The sequence below is a fragment of the Protopterus annectens genome, chromosome 2.part1 (assembly GCF_019279795.1).
Source record: "Protopterus annectens isolate FY-2018-M chromosome 2.part1, PAN1.0, whole genome shotgun sequence".
NCBI classification, from domain to species: Eukaryota; Metazoa; Chordata; order Ceratodontiformes; family Protopteridae; genus Protopterus; species Protopterus annectens.
Window position 1 is genome coordinate 175,729,360 of NC_056729.1, and position 15,620 is coordinate 175,744,979.

At 37.3% G+C, this 15,620-nt stretch overlaps 1 protein-coding gene across 1 annotated transcript in view; it reads left to right on the top strand.

The window, feature by feature from the left end:
* Positions 1 to 15,620, top strand: part of ARAP2 (ArfGAP with RhoGAP domain, ankyrin repeat and PH domain 2) — a 2,678,178-nt gene that overhangs the window by 390,882 nt on the left and 2,271,676 nt on the right. The window contains exon 2 of the mRNA XM_044062089.1: positions 10,234 to 11,227. Coding sequence (XP_043918024.1) covers positions 10,380 to 11,227 — 848 coding nt within the window. The 5' untranslated portion in view covers positions 10,234 to 10,379. The remainder of the gene's footprint in view (positions 1 to 10,233; positions 11,228 to 15,620) is intronic.

Consider the following 15,620-nt stretch of genomic DNA (forward strand, 5'->3'; position numbering starts at 1 on the left):
GTTAAAACCTCAGTGCCAGTATATTGTCTGCCAAGATACCTTGATTTTCTCCTTATAACCACTTCTGCAGTTTAAGTACTTGTCAAGAGATTAAGGAGAAATAAACAGTTTTCATGTAAATAAAAAAAGAGCTAAAAGCCAATCCAGAAACAGGACTGTAATGCTGTGAATCAGCATTAGGTTCCAGTCCTGCTTCTGGGTTTGACACACAGTAGTGGCTTGTCACTTGCTGCTGTTGTCTGTTGCAACCAATGATTAAGAATTTGGAGAAGCTGAGCCAGGCCATTAGGGCTACAGGACTGAGTGTGTGTTTGTTGGGGATATTACATTTCTACCCAACACAGGTCTCTCTTAAAACACGCAAACAAATATTTAGCAATCTTCTAGTGTGAGAATGTAGGATGCTACTGAAAAATACACTTAAAAGCAGAAAGAAAAATGATGGACAATATAAGCAAATTGTCAAAGAGACTGTGCAAAATCTATTTTTTGCTTCTTTAAAAGGGAGGCGCACGAGTTGTGCTCTATTTTTAAATGATCAGAGCCATGCCAGTAGTAACTTGGTCATGTAATATGGTGTTCTGTACCAAACACCATCAAAAATCATGTGTGATGTGGGGGATTCAAAAAATTGTGTGAAGGAGTACATCAAGCCTGATTATGAGTGCATATCTGCAAAAATAGGTACAACATGTGCCTGGTAAATCAAGTCTAAAAATAGGTACATTCCCCAAAATGGGGAGAGTTGAGAGGTCTAGACTTGGTGAAAACAACTTATCTACTGTGCATTTTTCAGTTAAATAGTCATGAGTGGGCAGCAGTGCGTGTGTGAAGAAAGTGGAATCAGTAATGAGGGGCAACATTTCTGTTACTTTGTCACAAGCAGGAATAGAAATGTATGCATTTAAAAGATGGGATAGTCTGTGTGGGCTTTGGCGCTTTATTTTATCAGCTGATCACATCAAAGGTCATGAGTAGATGTATGTTTCTTTTTAACTGTGGGTGGAATTTGCTATATTTAATCATTGTCAAGCATTTGTGGTATATCTAGACAAGGTTTGGTAAATGGGAATTATTATTTGTGATTTTCAAATGCTCTTTCACTTGCTTACACATTAGCTATGTGTGTGTGTGTGTGTGTGTGTATATATATATATATATATATATATATATATATATATATATATATATATATATAGAGCGAGAGAGAGCGACACATTTTCTTCCATTTTAGTACAGTAAAATGTCATAGGTTTGGAGAACTTTAAACATGGTTAATTAGTGGGAAGGACAGTCTATAAATGAAAGCAGTTGTGACATGGCTGCTTTCATCAAAGTTAACTAATTGTGAATCTGGAATACCAGGGGTGTGTTTGTGTGTGTGCGTGTATATGTAACGTATACTAATGGTTCTCAGTTTCTCTCACAAAGGGCGAACCAGGATTTAATTTCAAAACTCTGGTCATTTAAAAGTAAAAAAAAAAAAAAAAAAAAACAGCTATTTACTAATCTACTAAATAAACAACTCGAATGATTATAGCACTTTATCCAAAGGCTGTAAAGTCAGGAACTACAAACACTGTGATTTAGAAAAAGTTAATGATTTAAAAAAAAAAAAAAAGTTATCTCAGATGCAAACTATGAAACAAAGAAATTAAGGCAGAAAACTGTGAAGACGGTTGCCTTTCAAATAATCTGACATTTGAAATTAAATCCTGCTGTACTTCTATGAAAAAAAAAGAGAACCAGCTCGAGTTTCGTTACGTTCTCATGGTTTCCAGGTGGGGAAGTTTTTTTTTTTTTTTTTTTTTTTTTTTTTGTGGCCAAAGATGTTTTAGTTAAGTTTTCAACTTCTGTTTCTGCCATTCTCAGGATTCCCAACAAGAGACTTACAGGGCTGAAAGTCTCCACCCACTCGCATTGTTCCTTTCTTAAACATAGCGCCTCTCATATTGGCTACCCCTTATGTTAATTTGACCCTAAAATTCTTTCCTTCTACACATTCATTGGTTGTTGTCATTATTTGCAAAAGTGTCATTTTGTGAAGTCACTCACTTTTAGCTATTTTAATACATTTTCCACTGATTGCTATCCATAAGCAACCTGAACCACTTTCCAAATGTTTACATAGCCAGCTTGGTTGAAAAGGGCATTCTGAGACAGTGTAACAGTTGTCTCGTGCTTAGTGACAAAACACCTCCTACTTCAACAAACTGACAAAGTGTGTGAGAGTTGTAGCTATGATAATGTTAATGGAGTTAAAGCTCCACGTATAGCCACAACAAATAATACGCAGGTTGTCAGCATCACATAACACCTCACTAAACCAATTGCACACTGCTCAGATCATACACATAGACCTACATATACGTAACTTACGTAAACCAATAAAGCCTCCTAAGTGTAACCTAAGAAACAAGTACCCTCAACAACATCACAAACACAAAACACAGGTAGCAACCACCATGAAACATTCATCCAAGAGTCATATTTTGTCTTGAGTCAAAAGGCCATAAGGCAAAGTTACATATGATCCAGTATCGTAGTTACAGGTAAATCCATAGTGAGAGATGTGTGACATTGGGAAATACTCCTAGCCCAGCTATCTGGAATTTTGTAAATAATTGTATGTCATTTGTGAATATTGATATGATCTATATAGAAGTGTGAGAGAAGGAAATCTGCCAGCACAGCTATCTGGAATTATGTAAATAATTATATGTATTAGAATTATAGGTTATGTATATATTAAACAACAGATATAGAAGTGTTGTTGAACAGGTTTCGTACAGTACTGAGCTTCAAGGATGTGTCCACATTGTACCCTACTGGAAAAGAACAGAAATGTATATAAACTATATAACTGTGCAAATGTATATGTTATAACAGTAGAAACTAGAACATAGAATGTTAACTTGCAAAACTTCAACAAAATAAGTTGAAATTAAATTGTTTTACAATGGTGCTATAAAAGTTATCTATCAGTTTCGAGTCAACTGGAGGCAGGCTGTCTACATTGGGGGACTCTCTGTTCTGTTTTGTAAGTGTTTTATGACTTTCAGGATCTGCAAACATCTAAGAGATATGTATTTTTTCACAAGGAGATGTCAAATGCTACAGTGGGGGGTTTAGACTGGGAACTGAAGTCAGGTGACAAAAAGTGATGTCATCCAAGCTAACCCAGCAGTAATATTTGATATTAATTTAAGAACTCTCTCAGAGAGAGACTTTGCATTTTGTATTTTGTCTTTGACCTAGCAAGCACATCCACTCATCATCACCTTCTGCACTTGCCTTGCTATAAGTAAGTTTTTAGGGTATAGTAACTCTTTTAGATCAGGTAGGAATATAGTAAAGTATAGCTTAGATGTTTTCTTTATTTATTTGAGACTGTCCTGCAATGTTGTTTTAAATATTTCTTGTGATTTTGAATTCTGATGTAACTGATTACTTACTGAGTATTGTCTTGTTCTTGTACTATTTATTTATTATTAAATATATTTAAACCTATCTTTGTGGCTGATATCTGTGAGACATATTTAAGCTCTTAGAGTACGTATCTATTTGGTGACAATGTACAGGCCACTCCTAAATAGCCTTGCTCTTGGTCAGACTACCATTTGGTTTATTAGTAACATTACACAAAAGGATTGGACACCCTTTGTTAAGTGCCTTAGAGTAGCTGATAAAGAGTTGGCTGGTGGCAGCCAAAACTACTTTATAGTCTGGGCAGAAGGGGCAGAGCTAGTAAACCTGTGCCAGCCTTTCTCTGGTGTGTGTGTGTGTGTGTGTGTGTGTGTGTGTGTGTGTGTGTGTGTGTGTGTGTGTGTGTCTGTATATAAATCAAATCTCAAAGAGTTTGTGTGTCAGCTACTTGGGTAGGGAAACTGAGCACTTGATTGAACAGAGAGAGTACTGGAGGTTTTGGCTTGGCCACTCAGCTGAGATTTCGACCCCATAGCTGTGCCAATGGGGAGTCTTATTGGGGATCTGGAGAAAGAGGGAGAAACCAGCCTCAGACTGACTGTGATCTCTGTGTTCTCTTAAAGGAAATTGCACTTTACTGTGTGTGTACTTGTCATCTTCCCAGTGTGTACGTCCCCCCCCCCTGTTGTCAGTGGTGAGGATTGAGGCTCCTTGATTAATGGACCAGTATGTGTCTCAAAGGATCCCTGCACTATGGAATAGTCTCTTCATCCTCGTGAAGTGGAGTTTATCCTTAACCCTTTTCAAGCAAAGCCTTGATCATTGAATGGGAAATAGCAAATTCACCCCTGCTCTGACCTCCATGTGTCTGATGGACTGAAGTCGATAGTAAGTTAACTGATCCCAAATTAACATATCCTCACGCAAAACACTTAGCCACCTCCTTACTGACATATCCACACCATATAGGCGTCCAGTGTACTCTAGGGCAAAACTGAGTAGACTTATAAAGACCCTGGTGGTTGGTAACATAGTACAAACCTATGAACCAATAAACTCAAGGCAGGGCAGAGAAGAGAAAAATAGGATCCGTCAGTTATAATCACCATATGTTATTCATTGCACTTCCAAAAGACAGTGGTGAAGTTTTTAACTTCTGTAGAATTCACAGTGGTGGAAATCAATGTGAGAGTTACTGAGGTTGTCTCCAAGTATACATAAAGCTGGTTAGGTTACTTTTGGATTTTCAGCCTCATTCCTGACAGCTGCAGATTAAAAAGTAAGCCAAAGTTGGGGACAGTATGCAAAAACTAAAAAACTTAGACTGACAGACCAAGCCACACAAGCCAATCAAGCTGAACAGTTTATTGTCCCAGTTGAGCACTTTGGTCCTTTACCAACAGGACTTCATCAGAACTGGGAAATACAAATAAAGCAACAATTAAATAATCAATTTAAAAAATCACCTGATAGTATGCATTTGAGAGGTTCTGAAAATATGGGAAGGCAATGAACTGATGGGAAACACCTGGATAACTGTACTAGACCAAATGGCCAAGGACTATGAGTTAAAATGAAACAGAACTAGAAAAGTATTCCTGTAACCTGCCACTGCTGGTGTGTCATGGTACCACAGTTGTTCTAATGAGCAAGATGTGGTTGCTCTCCATAACAGGAATGGTCAGTAGGGCATTGAATAGTAACTTGACAATATGGTGTCATGTGTTGAGAAGCAGTCCTTAATAAAAAATCATGCTTAGTGCACATGGGCAATGTGCTTACATTCAGGGTTAAAGTGTTTATAAATTACATATCCTGTTGTTTTGCATTAGAGGGCAAGTGGTGGTGTAACATTTGTACTGTACATTAGCAAACACAGGTAATGTGGAATCCACGCAAACAGATGACTATATATGCCTGTGTGTGGCATTGTAAACCACATTGTCATCTAAACATACAGTAACTGCATGTTGCCATATCCTTGGATTCCTGTACTGCAGTCAGTGGTGTGTACAAAGCTTGACTCCATATAATAAATATATCTTTAGGAAAACACACACACATCAGAGCATGTATCTTTCTTGGCACGCTTTGCATTTATGCATAACAAAGTGCACAACCTTGTTCTGCTCCTTGCATCTACCTAGGTAGGTAAAGGAGTTTCCCGAGTGCCATTGACTTAAAAAGCCTGTCATCTACTCATGTTTTTTTTTTTTTTTTGTGATTTTTTCCTTAGTTCTGAATGGAATGCATCTAAAGCACTCATAGCTGAAGTGCTCTGTGCACTGTTTGCTGTGCTGTACTGTCATGGAGTCACCCTTAATCCTCATCAGTCCTATTCAACACCCCTCCACACACACACACACACACACACACACACACACACACACACATATACAAACTGTGACTTTTTGGTCTATATGATTTATTTGCACCCCCCACAACACATACAGGGTAGTGTTTTAGATAAAAAGACAGCCATCATTCTGTTTGGCCTTGGCATTTCAGCTGGTGCTCTGTACCTGACAGTTTGTGCTCGGCATGTTGCACAATTCTGTGACCTATGCCCAAGTTCACTACTGCGAAGTTTGTGATTCTGCTGTTGAATTAAGTAAGCACGTCACTACTGTATTATATGCACTTTCATTTTGCACACTTGACAGACCATGTCTGTGAAGCTCTTTTATTTTATTTTTTAAAACTTTTTATTGCATTTTTAAAAAAAAACATAAAATAAATTTACAAAACAAATAAATAAAACCACATAAAACTATATACAGAGTACACAACAGAATTCTTATATTAAACAAAACCATTACAATTTTTCCAACAGATCTCTCAAGTTTTCCCAATATATTTTTTGTGTGGTACTTGATGTGAAGTCCTTTTATCATCTGCATTTTAACTATTTCTAGTCAAAGCGTATATCAAATACCCCAGTAAGAATAGTAAAAAATACATTGTTAAATTGTTGCTCTACTAAGAAAGAAAGATAAAAAAAAAAAAACATACAAAGTTAAACGGAGGAAGCATGTAGGATACAAAATTTGAGTGATTAATGTGTGGGGTGGGTATCATACATATATATATATATATCTGGGAGGCTTTGAAATGTTCAAATTTCCTTAAAGTAACTGATGTTAATTTTATATGTTGCTTACCCCTTTTGGCCTTCCTCTCTTTCTCACTATAGATCTGTGTTGTAGTTGTTAAAATGCTCTCACAGAGTGAAGGAATATAAACTAAGAACGTTAGTTCAGTAGTCATCAGCTAACCATAGTTTTATGAAGGTGAAACTAAACACCACTTATGTGAACCTTTTAGTTGATTCCACAAATTTACCACTTTCTGTAATCGGTAGGCCCATAGGCTTACAACAGGTTGTAGAGTAATACTTAGGAATTTCACCTTGTTCTCTACATTAGCCATAGGTTACAACCTCAGTAGCGGCTTGTAGCAGGGCAGAATACCTGCATACGTTACAGCATGCCTGCTGAAGGATTTTCAGGGTTTTGCCTGTGTGTGCTTCCTACCCATGGGATGGACACACCAGTATCTCCCATTTACTTACACCTGCCTGGCCCTCCAGCATTCAGGCCACTAGCCAAACATAAGCATCTGGATCATTGATCATTTTCTTTTATTGTTTTATGGAATCTTCATGTTAAATACAAAAATGTGGCAGCTTAGTGGTATCTTTTTACATGGTATTGCAGTAATCTCATAAAGGTGCCTGACTAAAAAATATAAACAAAGAGGTCCTTAAAATGCACTGTTATAGTAACTATACATTTTGAATAGGGTTTCTGTCTTTTATATTGATTTCTGTTATCAGAATAAGTAATGACTGTACTTTTATAAGTGTGTTTTATTGTGCAGGAGACGCACTGTATGCTTGCTTGTTCAATTTCTGCGTGTATTGTTAATTTTCCAGCCTCACCTCATACTGTAGCAAGCGTGATAACAATGACATCTGCAGAACTAGTGCTTTGACATATGACTGCCTATGCCATTTGATTTACAGTAGCTCAGTCAGTTGAAGGATAGTCCTAACACTTTCACTTTACAGGCCCTCACTTCTAAAACATTAGGACACTGATACACAGTTCCATATGCTAACAAGCCAAGTGCCCTCACTGCACTCGGACAGCTTTGCTGGTAACATTGCTGTGTAATTTTCTCCCTACATACACATTTACCTTTCATATACACTGCACTTTTCTGCTTGGTTGCAGACAGAGACAGCTGTCTGATGTGCCCACAGCCACTGGAAGTGAATGCATTCATAATCTTTTTTATTGGTGATAGCATATAGGAAAGCTTCCATTACCATTCCAGCAAGCACCAGAGGAATTAACACAAACCTAGTAACACATATTAAAATACACACATATTTTTTCTATTTTAAAGTACAAAATGGTCAACTGACTGTTTGTCTCTATATACTCATAGACACAGGGGTTTAACATATTTAATGGTAACTTGAACCCTATCCCCAGAGTGAAATTCATGTGTAGTAGAAAACAGGAAAAAAAAGAAAACAACCAAGTTAAATCATAACATTTGCTAAGGATAACCACTGAGAAGCTGCCATCAAGACATTTAATTCCTTATGTGCCAAGTAAATTAGCATTAATAATAATTTTACACTGCTCACCATGTGACAAGAGTGCAGTGCTTCAACTTAATCAACAAATGCTGACAATATAAAGATCATATTGTATCCACATATGTGTTCAGTTTCTTTCAGTTAATTGATATTAATTTAATGTCTGTGAAACCAGGTTCTTTCACTAAAATGATTTTTTTACATGTCATTTACTTAACTGGTTTATTATGAGAGAACCCATGAATGAAGTATTTTACAGAATTTGAATGTCAGGCAGAAGATATGAAATGCTGTAGTACACTACTACATCCTTAAAATTTAAAGAAGTAATGCCCCCAAAATGAGGAACTGCTTAACTGTCCCAACTGTCCCGCACCCTTCCTCTAAAAAAAAAATCTCCTTATAAATACAATAGTAAAACAGATTTAGGGAATAAATAGCTATGGTACACTACACAGAATAAGCAGCTTCCAATAAACATTAATTGAATATAAAGGTGGTTTATATAAGAACTCCGCACTGAGCTATTTTACATTTTACGATCTGTTATGTGTGTTTTTTCTCAGATATGGAACTTTTCATTTTCAGGCTTTAACTATCAAACTTTGCATATCTCTAAACCGTACAGATTTTTGTAGAATTTCCTGATTTTTGCCTCATATTGTTGGTCCATTCTTCATTAAATTGTGGTTTTCTGGCAAAATTAGTGGCAAATCATTGAAGACTGAAGTTAGAACATAATGACAGACCTTTGAGTTTCAGACAGCATACCCTTCAGAAAATTCATGCTAATACAAAACCTGTTTATTCTATTAACTTTCTAAGTTTGTAAGAGCAGTATTTAAAAAAACTGTCCCAGTTTTTTTTGCCTTTGCCCCACTTTATTAATGGTTTTGCCCAGATTTCTTTCTGTAAGAAGTTGAGAGGTATGTAAGGTATGCTAGACATTGCAGCAATATGATTCTGCTTCATTTTGATTAAGAAAGAAAACTTGAACAAGTCCTGATGAACTACAAGTACAACAAGCAGAACCTTTCTTCCATCAGGGGAACATGAACCTTAAAGAGAATTGTATTCCACATTTGGTTTACTATTCCACACAAGCATAATGAATTTGTGACATCTTCTACATTTGATCCAGACTTGGGACATTTATCAAATACCTCTACATAAAGACCATACAAAATGAGTTGTACAATCCCCTATTATCACACTTTAAATCTAATATTGTTTTATTATTACACTAGAAACACCTCAAAAAGGTCTTCAAAAGCCTATTCATATGGCTCCAGAGAGCTGTCTAAAACTGGAAGCCACTATTTTAATTGATGTGATAATCTATTAACAGCAGGTGTAGATCTGCTGGCATATAGCCATTCATAGCTTTGCAGTTTGGATGCCATCATGTGAGCACACTTTCAAAGAAACAGAAATCTTTTTAACAGCCTGCAGGGATGAAAGGAGAATGAAGGGAGGTGTCCAGCATATCCTTGAACTGAAATTATCTAAAATAAGTGATTTCATGCTCAGTCCAGTTTTGAGTTCAGTGCATTAGTCCCCAGGATTTATCCTTCTCAGCAAATTCAGTAAATGAGTGTCACTTTGTGTGGTCACCGATCCTCTTTTAGCACTCTGTCCTTCATCCTAACTCTAGATGTAAACAGTTATTCTGAAGTTATTACTTCAGTCTTGCACCCTGATCCCCATACCATGTCATTAACATCAGTTTCCTTACCCAGACTACATAGTTGTGGCAGTGATGTCCCAAGTGAGAGGCACCCATTTTCTGGCTGAAACTGTCCAGTCAAAAATGCAAAGTTATCCTTAGTTTAAGTTACATCAACTTGATAAGACACTTTGTATAAAATTTGTTAATCCATTTTATTTTGATTTATGAAATTTGTGGACTGCTACACCACATTATTTGCTGTGGACTAAATGAGGCAAGAGTCTTTGACAGTTTTACAAAGTTTCAGTACATTTTAACAGCTTAAATCATACATGACTGGAGTGCTGTACTTTTGTACTTGTGTTATCAGTCCCAAACATGTGCTACATAAAAAACTCATTTATTTTAACAGGGAGAATCAGTTTAAAGCCAATGTTAATAAGCTGTGCATATGTAGTCATTCATTAAGATGTCTGTGTGCATTATCTTTATAACAAGAACTCACTGTAACATGTTTTCATTTTTTTAGGTTATGAATTAAGTACACATGGAATCCATAATCAAAACAGGATTACTGGGGTCAGATGGAACTGTTTAGTAGTCACCTCATGACATACCTGTTCAAGTACATCTGTTCCACCTTGGGTTGTCTGGAATGGGAATGAAGCTGTTACGATGTCATCAGCTCCCGAAATGAGTGGTGATGTAGAGAATTTATTGGCCAGTGTTCATTTAGAGCAGTATGCTCAGAACTTTAAACGGGCTGGCTATGTTACAATTAAACACTGCAGTAAGGTGAACAATGATGTATTAAAGAGCATTGGGATAACTCTGACCGGTCACCGTAAGAGAATTCTTAAGCAGATACAGCTTGCTTTATCTGAAGAGTCACAAGGGGTAAGAGAATCAAACATTCAAGAGGATGGCAAAAACACACAGCTGCCACATCCTGATGACGATGAACATACTGGTGAAGAACGTGAAATAATTATGTATGGGAACAGTGCGACAAAACCTTTGAAAAGGAATGTTTTTGAAGGGGGATGTTTAGCAAAAGATACTTTTAGAAACAAAGAGAATGACTCATCCTTAGACAGACCAGATATATATTCTCTGCTTCAGAAACCACGAGAAGCATATCAGCAAGCTCAGTCTTTGGAAAGTGGTACACCCAATGTTTTTGATTATGTAAGGGGAAAAGTTGATAAGAAGTCAGCAGAACAACATTTCGATGAAAACAAAAGTCATTCTCTTTACACTTTGAGCCCTTCCACATCATCTGCAAAAAAAGCACCAGAGAACATTCAAACAACATGTGAAATGAGCGATTGTGTAGAAAACAGACATTCTGATTTAGAACTGTTTAACTTTAAGGGAGAAATGATAGAAAATGAACTTTATGAGGAGCTGCAAACATCTCCAGATGCTGCAAACAAATCTGACCAAAAACCTTCACGATCATTTAAACTCAGGCATAGGCCAGTGCCAGAAATTCCATCTAACATACCTAAAGGAGATAATCGGTAAGGTATTGCAATGTCATAAGTTATATTTACTAGAAGTGACTAAACAACTTTCACTTATACTTTCTAGAAAAGATGAGGAAAATATGATTATGTACAATGAGTAGATAAACATCAACAAATATTTGCATTTTTGCTGTTGATTTTGTTATTGCAAGTACCATTTCTTTGGATTAAGGCTGTACATTGCAGAGATAACAGTATGAAAGAGCAAAGCGCAGAATTAAAAGTGGCATAAGATACGTGTCTTAACCACATTATAAAATCTGTAATAAACTACTTTAAACTTCTTTCTTAAGACAAAGGCAAAGACGGTGTTTGCCTCTGTTTAAGTCATTGTCGAAGGAAAAATACAAGTTTCATGGAAAGTATGACTTATTTAAGTAGGCATCCTCTATGATATACTTTGTCTTCTGATAAATGTAGCAGTTTGGTCCTGCCCAGATAATGGTACTCTTTTGGATTTTCCTGGCCCAGAACATAGCAAGACAGAACTGTGTCTGACTTTGACAGAAGTGACAAGCAGCATTGCAACTGTCAGTACATCATGCACTGAAAATAATTAACACTCTACTTTTTATTTCCCCTTACCTTGGTGTTTGTTGTTTTAATCCCCTCTCTCTTTCTGAGTTGGATCTGACCACAAGCAGCCTAATGACCCATTTGAGAGATGGCCCATTGGCTCTTCAGCCAGGTCGAGAACCCTACAGCCCTTTCTTTTCCTGACTGAGGCAGGAGATCTAGCAGCTCTTGTGTTCACCATTGGTGTCAAGAGTCGGATGCCAGGCAAGCAGACATTCACTAGAGAGTGCTCCATTCATACCAGCTCCCTCCCTGTAGTCTCTGACAACTTTGCTTTGAGTTCCATTTTTGGGTATTTCCCTATGCCATGATACTGTCTACACAAAAATATGGCCTGGGCCAACTTATCCAAAAGCTGCTGCCAGCGGTACCTCAGCATTCCTGTTGGGATGAGTGGAGTTGTATGCCACACCGATTCCCTCCTCCCTCAAATGGACACACCAGCAATGGCCGCTAATTTTGTCCAGCCCCTGCCTCTGTCCTTCCAACTCCCAGAATGCTAACTGAAGCTGTGGTCATCTTGTTCATAGGCAGGGCTTTACTCGATCATGTTACCCCAGGGCCAAGGTTCTCCTGTTTGGCATTTTGAGGTGCAGCAATGTGTCATGGCCTGCTGTATTCACTACTGCCATGTTCATTTATTTAAAAAAATATTACTTTCATTGTGATTGACTTTTGATTGATTCTTTTTACTGTAACCCATTTCACTAAAACCTGCATGGCTGATCACATTTTGCCCCATTTCAGTAATAATTGAAGTACCTTAGCTGAAACACATTTTGCTGAAACAACTATAGCAATGCCGGGCATCAAACCCTTTAAATTAAACCTTGAAAACTAGATCTTTGCTGAAAAATGTCCCCTGACCCCACACTGGTCTTAATTATTTTCTTGTAAAATTCTGTGCATTTTGGACAAAGGGGTGGGCAACCTCTGTGCAAACACATCATTGCTTTTAATCTGAGTTATGTGCTCCTTTATAGTAAAAATAACAAGGGGGGTGTGAACGGGGCAAAGTTCCCACTTTGGGGTGCAAGGGGGACTTACTTCCCTGCAGTGAATTAATGTTTAAGATTTGATGTAATAATTTTATAATAATGACTGTTTTTTCATAATTTCAGACAAATGTTTCTCCAGGAAGTTTGTTTCAGGCCATTTTGTAATGCAGTCAGATATCTTCATATGTTTGAGATTTATGGAAATAAACCAGAACTTTGTTACTTTCTGCTGCTCTGAGATGTCAAACGTCAATAAATTTTTGAAAAATCAGTTCATATTATTTATAGAACACATTTTGCACCACAAGCCAAGATCATTCTTATGCTACATTTAGTGAATTTTGTATCAGTTTTGGAAATGTGCTGAAAACCTGTAGCATTAAGTAGAATAAACCCTGCATAGACTCTTCGTGAACAGAATTGGGGTAAAACTTTCATCTGCTCATTTTCCATTAACCACTTCATCTTCTTCAGTGACGCTGGGGAACCACAGCCAATCCCAGCAAGTAACTTCTACTTTAAAGTGATTTGTTACATTGTTTTAAGCATTCTGCTTTTGTTTTGCATGCATTGCAATAGCAGTATTACTGTAGTGATCACTGTTACTGTTTTTTGTGATGGAATTATTTATTTCATAGTGCAGAATCAAGACAGTTTCTGTTGGAATTCTGAAACATACTTTTCTGTGAAACTGCTCCCCCAACATGATGCCGTTTTAACAGTGCCAGAGCAGAGCAAGAACTATTGATGTACGGCAGGCTTTTGCTTTTTTCAAAGACGTGGCTCTTATTTTCTTCCTGGGCTTCATCTGTGATAGGATAAAAGTAGTGTAAATGTCTTGACAGCCAGTTTTGTAAGCTGAACAATATTGCACTCCTTATTCAGTGTTTTGCAGGCATCATTTTTCAAGGAGTTATCATTAAAAGTTCACGCAGTGGTGAAATAGGTTCTTATCTATAGGTTGTACTGCTAGTAGACTCATGCTTGCTTACTGCAGCTCATTTTTAAAAATAGCAAGGATGGTGTGTTTTGCTTCTGTGGAAATAGTGGCCCATTTATGTATTGTCTTCAGGCATCTATGTTACTTGTGCTATGCATCCTTCTCAACATTTTAGAGTATTATAGAATGTCCCTGACTGGGTTCACACACACACACAGACACACATGGGACTTTAACACAATACTGTTGTATACTTAGTACATGACTACTATGTGCACATCACAGTCTGTCTGCAGAATCTGTTCCTAGCACTGTCATCATTTCATCCTCTATCACCCTCCAAATAGTTTCAGGAATAACCGTTTGTTCCCCTGTAAGCTGCATTATATAATTATCCTACATTTTTGAACTCTGTGTCTGTGTGTGTGTGTGTGTGTGTGTGTGTGTGTGTGTGTGTGTCACACACAGCTTGTACAAGGATCATTACAGAGTAATTTCCTAATATCCTATTCATAGCTCATTGTCAAACAGATCCATACCATTCACTAACTTCCTCCTCTACATACATTTTTGTGCCAAGAACTCTGAAGTAGTGCTATTTGAGCTCTTTCAGCTGCATTACAGTAATTTTCTTATAAATTAAGTTGCCCAGTACTACTACGACCCATCTCGCCGTTCATTCTTACAGATGGGTTCGGAGCCAGTCCTCGGCTCTGAGTCAACCAACTGCAAAGCTCGAAGTCTTCAGACAGCTCGAGGCCAAGTCCCTATCCCATGATGTACCTTGAGTTACCCCAGCTTGGGCCAGTATTGAAACATTTATCTTTGTTAATATTTTTTCTTGCAATTTTAACCTTAAATGTTTGTATTAGTGTGTAGTTTAACTTCGCATAGTGCCTTTTATAGCCTTGCTGGCCTTTGTTTATTCTGCCTTTGTTATTCCCTTCCCTTGGTGTGCCTTAGCAGAGTGTTAGTCGTTTAGAATGTGTTTTAACACACGTTTATCGTTTATAGCAGTTTAGAATGTGTTTCTTCAGCTTTAGCATTTAGATTGTAGTTAGTATTATAGAGCCCATTTGTTTTTTATTTAAGGGCTGTATTAATAAGTGTTTAGTAGATTGAAGTGTGTTTATTAGGTAGTTAGTAGTTTATAGCCTATAGGTGTGTGTTCTAGCTATTAATAATTAGATTCTAGTTAGTGCCTTAGAGGCAGTTGTTAAGAGCTGCTTATAACTTAATTTTTTGTGTTTTTTTTGCACTTGTTAAACACTAGTATGTATGACTTTATATCTTGTTTTTGCTGTACTTTTAGAAGCAAACTGATTATTATGGCCTATCAGGAAATAACACACAAGTCTGGTTTTAAAAAATGTCCAAAGTGTGGACAAAATTTGTCTGTGACTGATAGTCATGTCAATTGTGTCTACTGTTTGGGTGCTCTGCACTTACAAGAAAATTGTTCCATCTGCCATGCTTTTAGTAGCAGGGTTCTGCATGAGAGGAAAAGGAAACTGATTGATAGAGGTCTAGTAAAATCATCTTTTCAGGAAGCTTTGGGTGACCATGATAAAACTGGCAAATCCCCAAAATCTACTAAGTCTTCTAAGTCTTCTTCATCGGATCCGACAACATCTAAAAAGACATTGATGTTGACTCCACAGACTTCAGAATCAAGCGTTTTAGATTTTCGGAGCCGGCCCCCAGTCCTGGCACCGGTCGCTGAAGTACTTAAGTTACCTATCCAACAATCAGTGGCACCCTCGATTCACTCTTCTCAGTCCTTGAAAAGCCTATATTATTTGGATGTGGATCGTGTGGTGCAGAAGTTGTTACAGGCACCAGCATTTGCAAAATTTTTATCAGCTCAGACCAA